The following is a 19,675-nucleotide window of genomic DNA, read 5'->3' on the forward strand; positions in this document are numbered from 1 at the left end:
TCCTCTGGATCTTCTAGAAAGAATATTGCCCTGCCAACACTTGAATTTAGACCAGGGAAACCCATTTCCGACTCGTGACCTCAGGAACTGTAAGATGATAAATTTATGTTGTTTAAAGTTACTAAATTTGTGATAATTTGTTACAGCAATGAGAGAAAACTCATACAGAGCCTGCAGGCTAATGTGGAAGGCAGGATTTTTTTGGTCAGACAGTTGCTATTAGCAAGTCATGCACCCTGGGGCTGAGAGAGGCTCTGGCAGGATCCCCCACTTCTCTGTGGCCCTGGGGCTCCAGGTGAGGTACCCCAAGAGCAGCCTTTGGGGAAGCCCCAGTGCTGCGTCCTTTTCCGCATCATTCTTTCTGCCTCCTGTCAATTTTTTTTCTCTTTTAGTCACTCCACTGCCGTGACCGCCGTGTTTCGTGACCTTGAGTAGACCCCGTCGAGGACCCAGATTTCTGGGAACGTGAGGATGGCCCAGGGGACCTTCTAGGGGCATTCCTGGCGGCCTGACACTGTGAGTCAGCGTCTCCAGGATGCGATGGGCCTGCGGAAAGCTCTCTGATGATGCTCTTGACCCGCCCTCCATCCCCCAGCAGGTTTCCTCCAGAGTCCTAACCAGAGTCTTTCCTGCTGCCACAAACAGTGCACTTACGCCCCAACATTGACCTTGGTTAAAAGACGAGGGGCGGGGAAACAATGCTTTATTGACTTGGCACCTATGAACGGGTGGCTACAGGCCCCCAGGGTTCTTTGCATCTGCAAAATGGAGGCTGTGTCGTGGGGGCAGCAGAAATCAGAGTTGCTGGTTCCAGCTGCAGGTTGGGGCCACTGTCATTGCTTTGGCCCCTTCCAGTCCCCTTGTCCAGCCAAGCACCATCTGGCCCTCTTTAGCAGGCCAGGGCAATGACCCCAGTTCTTCTGCAGCCCTTGGCAGTCTAAGGTCAGAACTGTAGGCCTCTCCTGCCTTCCCTCTTCTTGAGGATTCCAAGATGAGTAGAGGCGGGAGGGAAGGGATATACCCCATTTACAGCTGAACCTTCTGGAGCACAGACCAGGAAGGCTGGGTAAGGGTTCCCGTAACGGGACCCCTGCCAAAGAGGACAGTTAGGAGTTATTCACTTCCCACCACTTTCTGTTTGAGCTGAGCAGACAGTGGGAGCTTTCATTGAACTGGGCCCACCATAGGTGATGACAGTGAGGTCACATACTAAGTTGATGGGCCATGCTCCCCTAGGCAGGACCACACCATTTGGGCAGGCTCGCTCCCAGGCAAGGGGAGGGCAGGGCAGAGTGAACCACTGCTGTCACAGGAGGAGGACTTCCTGGAGGAAGAGGGGCAGGCCGCAGTAGGCTCCCAGAAGAGGTGGTCTGCAGAGCAAGCTGGGTCACGCCGGCTGGCACAGGACACTGGCATCCTCGCTGTGGTCACAGTTGTGGGCATCCCAGCGGATGTGAGAGCACAGCAGCAGGGCACTCTCGTCCCCACGGCACTTGACATTGTCCAGGAGAATAGGGCCTTGGCCTGGGCCAAAGCGGGCCTCACCAGGGGCTGCCAGGGCCTGGCCACAGCCCAGCTGGCGACACAAGACGCCAGCTGCCCGCAGGTCCCAAGCATCATCACAGACAGTGCCCCACTGCTGCCCTAGGAAGAGTTCCACACGCCCCTCACATCGGTGGGCTCCGTTGGCCAGACGTAGGTGTCCTGTTGGGGGACAAGGCCTGGGGCTGGAAGGGGCCGGCCCAGGCCAGACCACACCACTCCCAAGCTACACCAGGGGAGGGGTAGTTAAGGGGAGACAAAGGGTGGTGGTTTGGGACACCTCACTGCCCTGGGAGCCACTGGATGAGGGCAGACAAATGAGATAAAATAAGATGGGCATCAGGAGAGTGTGTACAAGCCCTTGTGGGGCGCTCTGTGCATGCTGTGAGCTCCATGTCTGCTCTCTCCTTAGTTGTTTACAATCCCAATACCTCAGCCCTATGGCTGTTGACAAGTGAGATTGTGTCCCCGAAGGTCACCATTTCCCCTCCCTTCTGGACTCCCCAAATTAAAGCCTGAATTCTTTCATTGATCTCCTCAGGACAGGAACCCCGTCCCTTTATGGTCTTAATTCTAGAAATCTCTCAATTGCTCTAGCTTAAAACCCCCCTCTCTCTTTCCAGACATCATATCTCTATTGATGAGGCCTGAGACTAATAGGAAAGGACAAGAGTTCTAGGACCTGGTGCAAATCTGCTGTGTAACCTGGGGCTGTGACTTCCCTCCAGATCTGGTCCCTCCTACTCTGATGTCTCCACCTCACTCTTAGGGACTGTGAACACCTACCGTCCCTGGGCCGAGGAGTGGGCACCCGGGTGGTCTCAGCACCCTCCTGCTGGACTAGCTCCTCTGGACCTGGCTCAGCAAGGACAGAGAAAGAGGTGGCTGTGATACTAGGGAACCAGTCCCTTGAGACCAGGTCACCTCTTACTCTCCAAGGGAAGCCTGATCTAGGATCAGAAAGGGCTTCATAGGCCCCCACTCCTTGGAACAGAAACGGGGGTTGTGTTTCTCACTCGGCCCAAAGCAGAGCCCTCTGTGGCCAAAGCTACCCACCACCAGGGCACCAAACAAGGGCGAAAATATAAATTCCCACATCCGTCAATAAAGAGACGCATTTTTAAATGTGTCGGACTCTGCAACTATCCCTTTTCCAGTGACTTCCCAAGGGACAAACGTATGCGCCCGGAAAGCTGATCAACTCTCATTGCTAACTAGAGCCTTTCGGATCCTTGACGCAGCACAGCAAAAGCTCCCCGACCACGCCCTTAACTGACTCTCCCACACTGTGCTCCCGGACTTCGGACTCAGCTCGGGCCCCGCCCCGCACTGCCGCAGAGGGCGCTCCCTTCCCGGCCCCGCCCATGCCGCGCAGCCGCAGAGCGAGTGGGCTCCACCCGATGGTGGGCTCCACCTCTTACTGCGGAGCGTGAGCACTCTCCCGCCGCGCTCACGCTGCAGTGCTGAGGTGAGCGCTCACGCGCGACCCCGCCCACTTCCCAACGAACCCCGCCCTGCCCTCGCCTCAGAGCGGGCCTCCGCGAGGCCCCGCCCATCCCCACAGCCTGCCTCCGCGAGGCCCCGCCCATTCCTCAGCCTGTTGTTCCCGCCGGCACCGCGGTACGCGCCAGCGCGCGGCCCCGCCTACTTCACAGCAGGCACCGCCCATGCCTAAGTAAGCGCCTGCGCGCGGCCCCGCCCACTTCTCAGACGGCGCTCCGCGTCGCCTTTGCTGCAGTGCACATGTGGTCCTGCTGCGGCCTCACCTGAGCAGAGCGCGCCCGCATCCTCATGGTGGCCGCAGTTGTGCTGGCCCCAGCCCAGGTGGAAGCAGTCGCTGAGGCGGGCCTCCGTGCCGGCGCAGCCCACGTTGTCCAGCAGCACGGGGCCGCGGCCGTAGCCGAAGTGGCCGAGGCCCGTGGCGCCCAGCGCCGGCCCGCAGCCCGCCTCGCGGCAGGCCACGCGCGCGTCCGCGAAGTCCCAGTCATCGTCGCACACGGTCCCCCAGCCCCCGGCGTACAGCACCTCCACGCGACCGCGGCACGGGCCTGGGCCACCCACCAGCCGCAGCCGCCCGCCTGCGGGGCGCACAGGCCCGCGGCCAGAGGGGCTGGGCTGGGGCCGCCGGCTCCCTGGCAGAGCCCCGGCCCCACCCCCTCCCACCCGCAACGGAACACTTGCCCTGCCACTTACTTTTCCCTGCCGCCCAGGCGGCAGTGGTGAGCCTTGCGGGCTCCCTGGAAGGTAGGGCACCGACTCCTGTAGCTGCAGAGACAAGGCATCTAGAGCGTTTGAATGGGAAAAGGGGACTTCTGGCCTGCAGCAGGGCACAGGGCGCGCCTACGGAGATGTACGACCTCTACCACGCTTTCACCCTACTCAGCCTCAATTCTAGAGTTACCATGTTGTCTGCTGTGGTGGGGTCAGGAAGCTTGAAGCGAATGAATCAAATCCTTCTTACAAATTTCAGTGCCAACGATAGTTCCAGCCCTCATTCCAAAAGTACTTCTATCCTTCATTCAACTTGTATTTCAATTTTCACAAGTCTCCTCGATTTCCAACCTCAGCACCCCACTCCACCCAGCCCCTGCCAAATTTTATTTCAGAGCTTCGAAGAAGTGCCTCCTCCCTCCCTGCTGAACTTTCCAGAGCTCTGGATTTCATCCTTGCTCCATCTGCTCATCCGTTCTCTCACCCACCTCTTTACCATCTGGTCAAAAGCCCTGGCCTGCTAGCCCGGGCCCCCTCCCCATGGATCCAGACAGTCTTTCCAATTCCCAGTCCTGCCCACCTCACCCCTATCATTCCGGCCTGGAGGGCAGGGCTCCTTACCCTCTGGCTCTGTGTGCCAGGCCCAGTCCACTCTTGTGGCCGACGGTGGCAGTGCTGTGAGAGTCGGGTGGCCCAGGACTAGAGTAGGAGAGAAGGGAGTGGGGTCAGAGGCCAAGGTTCTGGTTCCTGTAGAGGATGAGAGGGTTTCCCTGGAGAAAACAAACAGATTTTACTTCCAGAGCTGGAGGCTCAGCCTCAGCTGGGGTCCAAGGAAGTCTGCCCCGCTTTGCCAATTCTGGTCAAATATTTATTTGTGCTACCTAGGCGTACACTCTACAGTTTATACAACACATTCACAGGCGTGTTTCCATTTCTTTCCAGGGTTCTCAGAAGCCCAATGTGTGTCCAAGTCGGGGAGATAAAGAAGGCCTTGCCCACCAGGGAGGGCCATGTACAGTCCTGAGGGGCTTGCAGAACAAAACTCACTATCCCCATCTTACAGATAAATAAGATTAGAAGGGGCAAGGGGCATGCTCAAGATTAGGCAGCAAGGTTAGCTGAGGCTTTGCCAGGGCTCACTCTGCCTCACTGGGCCTCAGCTTTCCCATCTGTAAATCGGGATTGATGGCTCCTGGTTTGCCGTGAGGCATGGGCAAGCACTTTATATCTGGCAGAGTGGAGTCCATCTGTAAAGTCCCATTAACAGCCCTATTATTTCTATTTGTTCAGAAAACTTTTCACTGCGGAAGAAAGACCAAATGAGGGGAAATACTATCATAAGAGAATCAGGATTGAAAGAGATAGGGAATTCTGGGGACACTGGCATCGCAAAGAGTTGGACACGACTGAGTTACTGAACTGAAGTGAACTGAACCTGAGTTTCAGTGAAAGAATTCTAGAGTATCTCTAGAGCTATCTTAAAGTACTATTACTTTACTCTGAAGTATTTCACAAAGAGTGCTTAGTAATCAACAAGTGTAATCAACAAGAACCTACTCTATAGCACTCAACATACTGTAATAATAACATATATGGGAAAAGAATCAAGAAAATCCAAGTATATACGTGTATATACGTATAAGTATAAGGGTTCAAAGAGTCAGACGTGACTGAGCACGCACACACATGTATAACTAAATCAGCGTGCTGTACACTGAAAAGAATTACAACATTGTGAATAGACTATATTCTAATATAAAATAAAAATTAAACTTAAAAAGAAAATACCAACAATTAAAAAAAAAAAAAGACTACTTAGAGCCAGAAACTCAGCAGTGGCCACAGGACTGGAAAAGGTCAGTTTTCATTCCAATCCCAAAGAAAGGCAATGCCAAAGAATGCTCAAACTATCACACAGTTGCACTCATCTCACATGCTAGTAGAGTGATGCTCAAAATTCTCCAAGTCAGGCTTTAACAGTACGTGAATCGTGAATTTCCAGATGTTCAAGCTAGTTTTAGAAAAGGCAGAGGAACCAGAGATCAAATTGCCAGCATCCATTGGGTTATCGAAAAAGCAAGAGAGTTCCATAAAAACATCTGCTTTCTTGACTATGCCAAAGCCTTTGACTGTGTGGATCACAATAAACTGGAAAATTCTGAAAGAGATGGGAATACCAGACCACCTGACCCGCCTCTTGAGAAATCTGTATGCATGTCAGGAAGCAACAGTTAGAAATGGACATGGAACAACAGACTGGTTCCAGATAGGAAAAGGAGGATGTCAAGGCTGTATATTGTCACTGTGCTTATTTAACTCATATGCAGAGTACATCATGAGAAACACTGGGCTGGATGAAGTACAATCTGGAATCAAGATTGCCAGGAGAAATATCAATAACCTCAGATATGCAGATGACACCACACTTATGGCAGAAAGCGAAAGAGAACTAAAGAGCCTCTTGATGAAAGTGAAAGAGGAGAGTGAAAAAGTTGGCTTAAAATTCAACATTCAGAAAACTAACATCATGGCATCTGGCCCCATCACTTCATGGCAAATAGATGGGGAAACAGTGGAAACAGTGACTGACTTTATTTTCTTGGGCTCCCAAATAACTGCAGATGGTGACTGCAGCCATGAAATTAAAAGATGCTTGCTCCTTGGAAGAAAAGTTATGACCAACCTAGACAGCATACTGGAGAAGGTAATGGCACCCCACTCTAGTACTCTTGCCTGGAAAATCTCATGGATGGAGAAGCCTGGTAGGCTGCAGTGCATGAGGTCGCTGAGAGTCAGACTCGACTGAGCGACTTCACTTTCCCTTTCCACTTTCATGCATTGGAGAAGGAAATGGCAAGCCACTCCAATGTTCATGCATGGAGAATCCCAGGGACGGGGGAGCCTGGTGGGCTGCCGTCTGTGGGGTTGCACAGAGTCGGACACGACTGAAGCGACTTAGTAGCAGCAGCAGCAGACAGCATATTAAAAAGCAGAGACCTTACTTTGCCAACAAAGGTCCATCTAGTCAAAGCTATGGTTTTTCCAGTAGTCATGTATGGATGTGAGAGTTGGACTGTAAAGAAAGCTGAGTGTTGAAGAATTGATGCTTATGAACTGTGGTATTGGAGAAGACTTGAGAGTCCCTTGGACAGCAAGGAGATCAAACCAATCAATCCTAAAGGAAATCAACTCAGAATATTGATTGGAAGGACTGATGCTGAAGCTCTAATACTTTGGCCACCTGATGCAAAGAGCCGATTCGTTTGAAAAGGCCCTGATCATGGGAAAACTTGAAGGCAGGAGAAGGGGATGACAGGATGAGATGGCTGGATGGCATCACTGACTCGATGGACATGAGTTTGAGTCAACTCTGGGAGTTGGTGAAGGACAGGGAAGCCTGGTGTGCTGCACTCCATGGGGTCGCAAAGAGTCGGACACGACTGAGTGACTGAACTGAACTGAGTGCCATAAAACTCTGGAGACATATTTAGACTACTGTTAGACAACTCTGGAGCATTGGCGGGGTGAAGTCACTCAGTCGTGTTCAACTCTTTGCGACCCCATGGACTGGGGCCCACCAGGCTCCTCCATCCATGGAGTTTTCTAGGCAAGAGTACTGGAGTGGGTTGCCATTTCCTTCTCCAGGGGATCTTCCCAACCCGGGGATCGAGCCCGGGTCTCCCGCATGGCGGGTAGACGCTTTACCGTCTGAGCCACCAGGGAATCTCAACTGGTGGGGTAATACTGCAGTATTACATAGTCGTGGAGTCTACTAGAATTTTATGAGGCACTTCTAAAGCCGTACTGAGAAATAAAAAATTAACTTGGGGGCCTTTTTGAAAGAGCTCAGGGACACATCAAGCCACTCAACATCCCGCTCCAGTCCAAGTCCCCGCTTCCGGTCTCCTGCTTCAGAATACGGCCCCGCCCCGCCCCGCCCCGCCCCGCCCCGCCCCCAACCCCGCACCTGCGCAGAGCGCGCCGGCGTCCTCGTGGTGGCCGCAGTTGTGCACGCCCCAGCCCAGACTCAGGCAGGCTGCTAGACGGGGCTCGCCGCCTTCACAGTGCACGTTGTCCAGCAGGATGTGCCCCGTGCCGTAGCCGAAGAAGGCGTTGGTAGTGGCTGCCAGGGCCGCCCCGCAGCCCAGCTGGCGGCACACCACGGCCGCGTCTGGCAGCCCCCAGTCGTCGTCACACACGGTGCCCCACAGGCCACCGTGCAGGATCTCCACTCGGCCTTGGCACGGGCCTGCGCCCCCCACCAGGCGCACGCTGCCCTCACCTGGTGATGAGGGCGGGAACCAGGAGCATCTCCCGCAGGGCTTTGCTGCCCATCCCAATCCAGTGGTCTTCCTATTGCCTCAGGCCCTCTGCATACCCACAATACATGGTGTCCCAGGACCTAACACCCAGGAAGACCTGCTCACCCACTTACCCACAAAGCACTGCCTCCTCACAGTCTAGGGGCGATTTGGGGATCTGAGGATAGAATCCTATGACTCTGTCACTTTCTGCCTGCCCTTGTCCACGCTCTCCTAAACCGTATAGAATGTGCTGATTCCTTACTTCACAAACAACTCTGCCTCCAGGAAGCCCTCCCTAATCTCTGATGAATGGGATCCTCTTCCTCCTCTGGACTGCCTTGCCTTTTTATCTGTCCTTTAAGAGAATTTTTCATTTTTCATTTTCTTGCTCTAAGATCATTATCAACATTTCTATATATAGTATATCTGACTCTCCCATTGGATTAGGCTTCAGCCCCCACCTCTTTTGGAGAAAGAAATGATAATCCACTCCAGTATTCTTGCCTAGAGAATTCCATGAACAGAGGAGGCTTGAAGGCTACAGTCCATGGGGCCACAAAGTGTTGGACACGACTGAATGACTAACACTAGCCCACCTCTTTTATTTTCTCCAACCTTGTGCTATTTTTATCATGTCACTAGAATGAATCCTCTTTCCCTATCCAGATAGTGAGCAGCATGTGGGGTGGGGGTGCAGGGGGCAGAGCAGGGGTGAAGGAGTGACCAAACTCACCCATCAGTAATCCCTCTCTTCCCACTGCCTAGGGTAGGATTTGGGAGATTCCTCCTGGATCCCTCTCCTAAGACCCAGGTGGTCCCCCACATTGCTTTTACTTACCTTTTCCATTCTGGGGCGTTGTAGGGGGTGCCCTGCTGGTTAACACTCTCCTTGTTGGGGTCTGCGTGGGCAAGAATTCTGGGAAAGAAGCAGGGTGGCAGAGAGGAAGATGTGGATATTTCTGTTCTCCATCCTCACACACACAGATATGTGAGGGGCAGTGTATGGACCCCTAAGTTTCCTGATCTCTGGGCTTCTGGCCACACAAAGGGTCAAAGCTGGGGACTCTGGGTAAGAGAGGAGAAAGGGCCTCCTGAGTCCTGAAAGCAGTAGCTTTAGAAGAATTTACTTTAGAGGATTTCTTTCAGTTCTTGGTTTCCTTAGTTTTTAAAGCAGCATCACATCACCTGAGAATTTGTTAGAAATGCAACATGCAAATTCTCAGGCTCCATCCCAAATCTGCAGAATCAGAAATTCTGGGATGGGGCTAGCATCATTGTATGTGTGTGTGTGTGTGTGTGTGTGTGTTTCCTGTGTCCTGCAACATGCAGGGATCTTAGTTCCCTGACCAGGGGCTGAGCCTGTGCCTCCTGCAATTGGAGCGCAGAGTCTTAACCACTGGACCGCCAGGGAAGTCCCACCATCTGGGTTTTATAATGAGCCCTCCAGCTGATTTTCTTAAAAAACAGAACTACTGCTTTCGAGGTCAAAGCCTCCCAGAGATTTGTGGCAGGTCTATGGCAAATGGGCCTTAAACCACCAGACCCCAACGGTCTGGATATAAAACTGGGAAGGGGGCTCTCTGCTGGGACGATTGAAGCCCTCTGTGGAAGCAGTGTTGCTGGTTTTCAGCAGAGGTCATACCATAAGCCGGAGCATGGCAGGGCCCAGGCTCCCGCCTGCCAGGCTGGGGGTCTTCCCCAGGACCATGTACACACTGCAGCTGCTGGCTTGGTCTTCACTGGAACATTCTTACCTCTGGGAAGTCCCTTCACGTGTCTAGCCCACAGCCCTGCTGCCCGGCAGTCTGTCTGCCCTTCTAGGTCACAGGCTATCCTGCTCACCATCACACAAGACCGCCACGTCCTCATAGTGGAAGCAGTTGTGCACGCCCCAGCCTCGACTGCTGCATTCACTCAGGGCGGCTTCCTGCCCGCGGCACTCCACGTTGTCCAGCAGGATGGGGCCTCGGCCCTGGCCGAAGGCGAGGGGCCGGGGCACAGGCAGCGCCAGGCCGCAGCCCAGCTGACGACACACCACATTGGCATCCACCACATCCCAGTCGTCGTCGCAGACGCTGCCCCAGGAGCCCCCATGTAGGACCTCCAGGCGGCCCCGGCAGCGGCTCGGGCCCCCCACCAGCCTGAGTTCTGTGGAGAGAGTTGATCTGGCACGGGGTGGTGGTGGGGGTCACTTGGGCCCTACCTAGAGGATGCCCACCTTGCCAAGAAGCCGTGGGGACCTTGGGCTCAGTCCCTCCTGGGTCTTATTTTGCCCTTTCTGTAAAATGGGGACACTGGAGCTGTTCCTTTGCATCTTGAGTAACAGCGGTCTTCTGAGCACCTGAGTGCTTTGGGAGTGAGAGTTGGGGGGAAGGGTGGGGGGAGAGGCAGGGGCACCTACCTGGAAAGGGCAGTGAGGTGGGCTGTAGGGCACCAGCTGGAACAGAGTTAGGAAGAGCATTGGCCCCTCAGCCCCCTCCCTTGGCCCCAGGAACACAGCCTCCCCCCCAACCCTCCCCTCCAGTCCTCACCATCACCCCCTTCCTCGTCACTACCCCTGCTTTGCCAAAGCCCCTGACTGCCCCAGTTGGTCTCCTAGCTTCATCCCTCTCCCACTGGTCCATGGGCCGCCCCAGAGAGATCTGCCTGAGACCCAGACAGGCTGATCACATTCCACTGCTGAATTCCTCAGAGCTTCCCCTTTTCCTGCAGAAGTCCTGGACCCTAAACTTTCTCTGCAAAGCCTTCTAGAATCTTCTGAGCAGCCTCACCTTCCTTCTTAATCTTGCATCAGTGTGGTCCCCAGGTCTGTAATCTTGCCGTCTCCTCTGCTCACCCTGCTCATTACAGCCCTGCAGATGGAGCCCCCTCCTACAGGAAGCCTTCCTGGAGCTCTCAGCTAAAAGGGCTTTCTTTTTCCACTGAATCTCTGGGTGTCATATATATACCCCTTTCCAGGCCTTCTGCCCAGTGATGTGGCCAGGTCTATGTCATCTTGGTTTTCCCCAGAGCTCCCTGCCCAGAATCTGTTACTCCCCAGATGTTTAGTAGCTTTGCCTTAAGGGTGTAAATTAACTTTGGGTTTCATTCTGATTTCCCACTAAAGAGTTTACCTATGTAAGTCTTTCTGTTTCCTTTGGGTTTCTTTCTTTTTTTTTTTTTTTTGGTTCTGGTTTTTCGGTCATGCTTTGTGGCATGTGGGGTCTTAGTTCCCTGACCGGGGATAGAACCCACACCACCTGCACTGGAGGCATAGAGTCTTAACCACCGGACCACCGGGGAAGTCCCTATCAGTCCTGCTTCAGCTCTCACATATGTACATGTCAGCACTGGGCTCATTGCTTTATGTGGCCTGGCTCACTTAATCATTAGGACAACTTATGGGGCAGCTTAGATTTTGCAGAAGGGAAGACTTCAGGTTTAGTGAGGTCAGGCCACTTGCTCAAGGCCAATAGCAAATAAAGGGTGGAGCAGGGATTCTAACCCAGATAGCCACACTCCTCTTCACCAGACAATTCTGAGCACATGGCCTAAGAAGGAAACTGGCCTGGCATGAGAAGTTAATACCCCATAGTAGCCCTTCATTTGTGCACAGGCTTGTCAGACATAGCCACATACCTTACCTTACAACCTCTGAGGCATGTACTAGTGTACCCATTTTACAGATGAAGAAACTGAGAGTCAGTTTCTTTTTCCCTAAGTTAGGTTAGTCCCGAGGTTGTTTGATTCCATCTGTTCTACCAGCTGGTTTTCCAACAGCGGTTGGTGAGCCTATGCCCTTTCCCTCCTTCCCTATTTCTAGGATCCTCACTGCCTAGACTCTGTGCATCGAGCTCTCGCCTTTAACACTGAGCCTTCCACTCTCCAAACTCAGACCTTAGCTTTCATCAACCTGGGGCAAATGTCAGAGCTGGAAAGAATGTTGGAAAACACCTTGTTTACAGGCCATGTCCCACCATAATTTCACAACTGGGAAAGCTGAGAGTCAGAAAAGGGAAGGGGAAGGGTCAGGGGAGTTGGGGGGCACTCACCCAGTGGCAATAGGAGGAGGAAGGACAGGGCTGGGGGGAGAGGGGAAGCGGCAGCGCTCCTGTCTCTGGAACCCCATCCCCTGCTCCTCTCATCAGGCTGGGGACCAGTGTGCATCTCTGCTTCCTTGTGTGTCCAGCCAATGGGTGGTCCTTCCAATGGTCCCATCAAGATGCAGTGAGAAGTCACAGCTGGAACATCTGGAATTAAAGGTTCCAGGTCTCTTCTTCCAGCTGGAAGGGCCCAGGGAGAGCTTTGTGTGTGTGTGGTGGGGGAGTTGGGGGGAGATAGATGGACATTTACTGTTGCATTAATTTTTCCCTTTTGCAGTGCATTCTGTTTATGGCAAAGGATCCTGGCTTTCCATTGATCTGGAACAATATCAGGTTTCCCTTGAAAGTTCATTAAATTTTAAAATAATTATTTATTTATTTTTTGCTGCTTCGTGGCTTGTGAGATCTTAGTTCCCCAACCAGGGATTGAACCCGGGTCCCAGCAGTGAATGTGTCAAGCCCTAACTGCTGGACTGCCAGGGAATTCCCTACAGTTAATTTAAATCAGAAAAAAAAAAAAAAAGAGTCAATGTAAAGAAAAAAACATCAAAGAGACATGGTTCCTATGAGTCACAAATATGCAAAAATGGCGTAGGACTGGAAGTTTAAATGCCATTTGGGATGCTCTGCCCTTTCGAGGTAGGAAGCCCTGGGAGATTATTTTGTTTAATTTTGGATTGAAGTTTACAAGCCAAGAGGAGCATAAATCCTAAGTGTAGAGCTCAGTGAACATTCACACCATGTAACCAGCATCCCAGTGTGTGGATAATGATTGGATGGTTGTGGTGGGGGCGGTGAGGGATGGCTGGTTTAGAAGATGGTTCTGTTTGAGGGACTTTCCTGGTGGTCCAGTGGCTAAGACTCCATTCTCCTGATGCTGGGGGCCCGAGTTCGATCCCTGGTCAAGGAACTAGTTAGATCCCACATGCTGCAGCTAAGACCCAGGGCAAATAAATTTTTTTTTTTTTTTAAAGAGAAGATGATTCTGTTTGGGATACACAGAGACTGCGGTGCCCAGGGACGTGGATGCCCCTCTCAGCAGGAACACCGCCCCCGGCCCCATCTTTCCTTGGCTCTGCCTCCATCCTGGCGGACAAACAGGCTGGTTGGGAAGAGGATGAAAATCTATCTGGATGTGGACACAGGGTTTTCAATACTCCATTCATGGGGCCCAGTACAGCCCCCAGTGGAATAATCAGCTTTTGTCCTTCTGGGGACAGATGGGAGATGGGAGTCGAGAACTGTGAGGAGGGGAAAACTGTGGTCCAGGCTTTGCTGAGGGGAATCCACAGTGACCTGGGCCTGCCCCTGCCTCCCAGGCCTGGGGGCCACCCACCTCTCAGGCTGCTGAGACACTAGCCCCTAGGTCAAGGAAGCCCCCGCTCTGTAAGTGTGGGGACAGACGGCTCCCAGGGAAGCTGGAGGGGAATCCTGAAGTCCTCCTGCTCTACCCGCCGTCACCCCAGCCCCCGGAATGAGAGAGGGGGACCCCTGATCTGGATCATCACTGACCTCAAGTCCCAGATGACCCAAGAGCTCTCAGTGGGCCTCATGGAGGCTGCCTCATCTCCAGCTCTGAGCTTGGTCCTGCCTTACACTCTGGAGACCTTGGTCAAAATAAGGCTTCACCATTGCCAGCCCCTTAGATCATGGCTCCCTCCCTACGCTGGAGTGGTGCTCCTGTTGCCTGAATTGTCTCTTTACGGTGCAGGCAGGCTGCATCCACGGTGGTTCCAAGCATTGGTTCCACAATCTACCAGCTGTGTGACCTCATCTCACTGAGCCTCGCTGTTCTCACCTGTAAAATGGGGCTAGGAATACACTTAACCTCTTCCAGTTTTTGCTAGGATACATGAGCTAACGTTGATAAAAAGCTTAGCCCAGTGCCTGACCCGCTGTAAGTGTGGTTGCTGTTACAAAAGAAAACAATTACTGTTTCCCCATCCAGACTGGGGACCGTTGAGGGCAGGGATCAGGGCTTATCTAGTGGCAGCACCTGGCACAGGATGGATACTAAGGAAACGTTGAACAACTGAATGAAAGTTAGGGCTGCAGAATCACAGCACCAAAGCGATCAGAAAGGGCCTGGGAGATCATTACAGACAACTTCATCTCTGACCAATGGAAAACCTGTCACACACACTCATACTCACACATGCCAGCTAAAGTGAAGAAATTCATACCTGTGGGAAGGTTCTAGGCTCTCTCTGTTCCTTCCTTTATAGTCAATCCGAGGTCAAGTCCCTTTTTCCTGCCTCCAGAAGTTTAGGACGGGGAAGGATCTCCCAGATGCAAAGCAACGCAGACCTTTCTTCTTTTCTTTCCAAAGCTGGGAGGTGAGCAGAGGTGAAGTCCCCCGTCCATGGAGCTGGCTGGTGGCCCCAGCCTGTCCCCACTCGAACTTGTGGGGAGAGGGAGGCAAAGAGAGAGCGGAGGTGGCCTGCAGGGTCTGGAGCAGCCCCCAGAAGGGGGACCAGGCCGAGGAGGAGCTCTGGGGTGGAGGGGGGCAGACGTGGACACTCAGGGCCGGGCAGCCCCTCCTCCCCCCTCCCCCACCCCAGGGTTCAGGTTTCTGAAAGGCCTGGCTAGGTCTCCACCCCTTTGTAGAGATGCCAAAAGCATGCCTGTCTCCTGTTCCTGGGACTGCCCTTGACCACGTCCCACCAAGGGGGGTTGGAAACATCGATCGATCCTAGGAGCCTGAGTGGGCTTCCCACCCAGGCAGAACCTCTGATTTTGCTTCCAGGCTTTTTGCCTTGTTATGGTTCTTTTGAGTCTGGTACCTTTGGGACTTTGTGTTAGTCACTCAGTTGTGTCCAACTCTTTGCGACTGTATGGACTGTAGCCCACCAGGTCCCTCTGTCCATGGAATTCTCCAGACCAGAGTACTGGAGTGGGTAGCCATTCACTTCTCCAGGGGATCTTCCCAGCCCAGGGATTGAACCTGTGTTTCCTGCATTGCAGGCAGATTCTATACTGTCTGAACCACCAGAGAAGCCCTTTGGGGCTTTTTAAATTCCTGGTAACAGATAGTGGCATGTGGCTTACTCTGTAGCTCATAGCTTCAGTCAAATGCTGTGCCAGAATTCTGCACCATCCTGGGGATGGGGTGGGACTACAAACTCTCAGAGCTGGAGGGGTCCTGAGAAGCCCAGTAGGGTGGTTCCCAGACCTGGATGTGCCTTCACATCATCCCCGGCCATACTTTAAATATATGTACAGGGACTTCCCTGGTGGTACAGTGGCTAAGACTCTCTGCTCCCAAGGCAGGGGGCCGGGTTCCCAAGGCAGGGGGCCGGGTTGGATCCCTGGTCAGGGAACTAGATCACACCAGCCACGCCTAAGAGTTCACAAAGCCACAACTAAAGATCTGTGTGCTGCAACGAAGACCCAGTGTAGCTAAATAAATAGGTAATAAATATTTTTAAAAGTACGTGTATATACATATATACACACACACACAGATTCTTGCCCTTACCACTTTTGCCCCAGAGATTCTGATCCAGCAGCTGAGGGTGGGGGGTCCCCCAAAAGTGTATTTTTGAAATTCCATCGAGGCTTGAACAGGTTGGGGGAGCAGGGTTCTAACCCAAGCTGTTTATTGTGCAGGTGGTAAAACAGATACCAAGAAAAGAACACAGAAGCACGTGGCTCTGGAGCCTGGCCTTGCTTCCCGCTTCTCAGGAGAAGAAATTTCTCTGGCAGGAGGTCTGCCATCACCCCGCTCCCAAACCTGTACCCCCTCACATGTCCACTCTCGGTCCTCCCGTCCTCCTGCCTCCTTCCTCCTCCCCGGGCCTGAGGACCTGTTCCCCCGCAGTCCAGACTCCATCTTCTGCTTTCCCAGGGACCTCTCTCTCTCCATCTGTGCGTCTTCTCTCGTCCGTGTTTGGCTGCTCTTTCCCAACTAGACTCTTCGCATGGGACTTCTAAGCAAACTCTGGTCTCTGTCATTTAAAGCGAACAACAGAAAACCCTTTCCATCTATGTTGGTTGGGTCCTCAGGGTAGCAGTGGCCTGGCCCGGTATCCCCACCCTGCTTTGTCACTGGTGGGGGACGCCGGGGAAGAGTGTATCCCTGGCTCCAAGGTGCTACAGATGGAGGCTGTCGGCTGATTGCACTCCGTGGGGCTCATCAGCTCCTCTCTTGCAGGGAGATCCGAGCAGAGCCTTGGCATGGCTGCCCCCAGCCTCCAGGTCCCCTCCAGCTGTTGCCCCTCCCTCTGCTCCCCATCACAGCCAAATCTCCCCCCAAAGCCATCTGCTTACCCACCTTCATTTTTTTTTTTTTTAACCTCTCACTCAGTTGGCTTCAGTCTGCTTTTGGTCCTTAGCATGCCAAGCACCAAATCCTTCCTTAGGTTAACAATGAAGACATGCTTCTCCCCTTAAGGGGCACGACCGTGTCCCTTCTGCTCTCTCAGGATTGGAACATCTTCTCATGGCCCTAGCCCGGCTAAGAATTCTATTACTGTGTAACGGGGCCGGGGGGTGTGGTAGGGGGGCAGTGCCAATGATCGTTTCTGCTCTAGTCATTGTGTTACCTGATACTGCAGAAGTGTTTTTTGGTTTTCATTTTAATTGAAGCATGGTTGCTTTACAATGCTGTGTTAGTTTCGGGTGTAGAGCAAGGTGACTCAGGTATATATGTTCTTTTGTTTTTGGCTGCACTGGGTTTTCATTGCTGCGAGAGCTTTTCTCTAGTTTGCAGAGAGCAGGGGCCACTCTCTAGCTGTGGTGTGTGGGCTCCTCATTGCGGTGGTTTCTCTTAATGCGCACGCTCCAGTCGTTGCAGCTCCCGGGCTCCGGGGCACAGGCTGAATTGTTACGGCCCGTGGGCTTGGTTTCCCCACGGCATATGCAATCTTCCCAGACCAGGAATTGAACCTGTGCCCCCTGCAGGCGGGATGGGTGGATTCTTGATCACTGGCCCACTTGGGAAGTCCTATATATATATTCTTTTTCAGATTCTTTTCTTCTACAGGTTATTACAAACTATTGAGTACGTTTCCTCAGAGGTGTCTGACACTCTATCAGTTAGATTGTTTTGGCTATGGAAGATGCAAATCAAAGTTACTCAAAAAGAGGAGGTTTTTTTGCGTCACTTAGGAAGAAAGTGAAAGTCACTCAATCGTGTCCCACTCTTTTCGACCCCAGGGACTCTAACCCGCCAGGCTCCTTGCCATTTCCTCCTCCAGGGGCTCTTCCCGACACAGGGATCAAACTGAGGTCTCCTGCACTGCAGGCAGATTCTTTACTGTCTGAGCCACCAGGGAAGAGGGAAGGCCATTTCAGGACTGGCTAATTCAGTGGACGGACATCATCAGGGACCCAGGTCTATTCTGCCGTCTTCAGCGAGTTGCTCCTCCCTTTGGCTGGTTTCCCTTAAGACTCAAGATGGTGGCCTCGGTTCTGAGTAGCTCATGCATATGACAATGTTCAGAGCCAGAAAAGAGGAAACATCCCCACCTCGTGTCCTGTCTTAAAAGCTTAGAAGACTTTCCCAGAAAACCCAGAGGAGAAATCCCCTCACGTCTCACTGGCCAGATCCAGTAACTTGCCCGTCGCAAAGCAGGATTGGCAAGTAGATGGGAGCCCTCGGCTCAGTGCTAGCCTTTTCCTCCATTCATACTCCTTGTCTAGGAAACTTTGAACAAGCTCTGGGTGTGCAATTTATTGGTTTTGAGTATACTCACAGAGTTGTACAATATCACTGTTATCCAATTACGGAACATATTCACTACCCCGAAAGAAACCCTGTGCACATTGTCAGTCAATCCCTTCTCCCCCTCCTCCAGCCCTTGGCAGCTGCTCATCTGCATTCTATCCCTACGGATTTGCCCATTCGGGGACATTTCCAGGAAGTGAAGTCCTCTAATATGGGGCCTTCTGTGTTCTGCTCCTTTCACCTAGTATAGTCTTCAAAAGTCATTCGTGTCATAGCATGTATCTGTATTTTATCCTTTTTTATGGCTCAGTAATATTCCACTGTATGGGTATACCACCTAAATGAATAGAGATATTCCTATCTAGAATATGTAAGGAACTCTCAGAACTCAACATTAAACAAACCGAACACACACACAAAACCAATAATCCAATTAGATGATGGGCAAACCACAAAGAGACATTTCACCAAAGGAAGTATATGGGTGGCAAGGAGCACATGAAAGGTGTTTAACATCACCAGCCATGAGGGAGATGCAAATTAAGCCTGGGATAAGCCATCACCACACACGTTTCAGAACTGCTAAAATAAATAGTGACAGTACCAAATGCTAACAAGGACATGGAGAAATTGGATCCTTCATACATTGCTGGTGGGTACGTAAAATGGTCCAGCCCTCTGGAAAATAGTTTAGCAGTTGCTTTAAAAACTGAACATACACTTAACGTACAGCTTAGGTAAGAAGAAAGTGAAAGTGTTAATCTCTCAGTCATGTCCAACTCTTTGCAACCCCATGGACTGTAGCCCACCAGGCTGCTCTGTCCATGGGATTTCTTCAGGCAAGAATACTGGAGTGGGTTGCCATGCCCTCCTCCAGGGGATCTTTCCAATCCAGGGATCAAACCCAGGTCTCCCACATTGCAGGCGGATTCTTTACCGTCTGTGCCACTAGGGAAGCCCAAGAATACTGTAATGGGTAGCCTGTCCCTTCCCCAGGAAATCTTCCCTACCCAGGAATTCAACCGGGGTCTCCTGCACTGCAGGTGGATTCTTTACCATCTGAGCTACCAGGGAAGCCAGGAGGGTTTCATGGGGCTTCCCTGTACATTTCTTTTCTTTTTACAAAAATTTATTTATCTGGGTCTTAGCTGTATGTGGGGTCTAGTTCCCTTGCCAGGGATTGAACCTGTGTCCCCTGCACTGGGAACACAAAGTCTTAGCCGTTGGATTACCAGTCCTTCCCTATACATTTATTTGTAATTTCCTGTGAATCTATAATTAGTATTTCAACATAAGACATTTTTTTAAAAGTCTTAGATGACTTACAAAAACAATACAGATTACCCTTGCAAAATAAAAAAGTTTTTAGCACTTCTCAAAATGTGTGTGAAAATGGATTCTGACAAGGGGTTTTCCCTGGTGTGAGAAACGCCAGGTGCCCAGGGGGTTGATTCACCGATTTACCTTCTCAAAGATCCTATGGAGGAGACTTACCTGACCGTCCAGTGGTTAGGAACTCCGAGCTTCCAATGCAGGGGGCACGGGTTTGATCCCTAGTTGGGAAACTAAGATCCTGCATGCCGAAGGGTGAGGCCAAAAAAAACCCAAAAAGATCCTTTGGAAGCAGCTGGGCTTGGCTGAATAGTAGGAAAACCTGGTATAAGATGTGTGAGTAGATCTCCACGAGGGCCCCAAATTCTGGACCGCCTTTCCCGAGTGGAGCAGCTCTTCTGCCCCCTGGGAGGGTGGTGGCATCCCAAAACTTTGATGACTCCGTTTAGGATAGTCATGACAAGAACTCCTAATTCGTTTCTTCTCTTTTTTTGGCTTGAGTGGCCTGTGGACCTTAGTTCCCAGACCGGGGATCA

General features: G+C 52.1%; 1 protein-coding gene across 1 annotated transcript; it reads right to left on the bottom strand.

Annotated features, from left to right (window-relative positions):
• Positions 1–686: 686 nt before the first annotated feature.
• Positions 687–14,687, bottom strand: SSC4D (scavenger receptor cysteine rich family member with 4 domains). The gene is made up of 11 exons (XM_069569410.1): positions 14,323–14,687; positions 12,089–12,286; positions 10,459–10,494; positions 9,900–10,205; positions 8,896–8,973; positions 7,721–8,035; positions 4,375–4,452; positions 3,736–3,807; positions 3,309–3,620; positions 2,329–2,397; positions 687–1,704 (listed from the first exon to the last, which is right to left on the bottom strand). Exons 2-11 carry the CDS (start codon positions 12,252–12,254, stop codon positions 1,388–1,390), a joined length of 1,749 nt encoding a protein of 582 aa, XP_069425511.1. The 5' UTR covers positions 12,255–12,286; positions 14,323–14,687; the 3' UTR covers positions 687–1,387.
• Positions 14,688–19,675: the final 4,988 nt, after the last annotated feature.

This window comes from Ovis canadensis, chromosome 24 (assembly GCF_042477335.2).
Source record: "Ovis canadensis isolate MfBH-ARS-UI-01 breed Bighorn chromosome 24, ARS-UI_OviCan_v2, whole genome shotgun sequence".
NCBI lineage: Eukaryota > Metazoa > Chordata > Mammalia > Artiodactyla > Bovidae > Ovis > Ovis canadensis.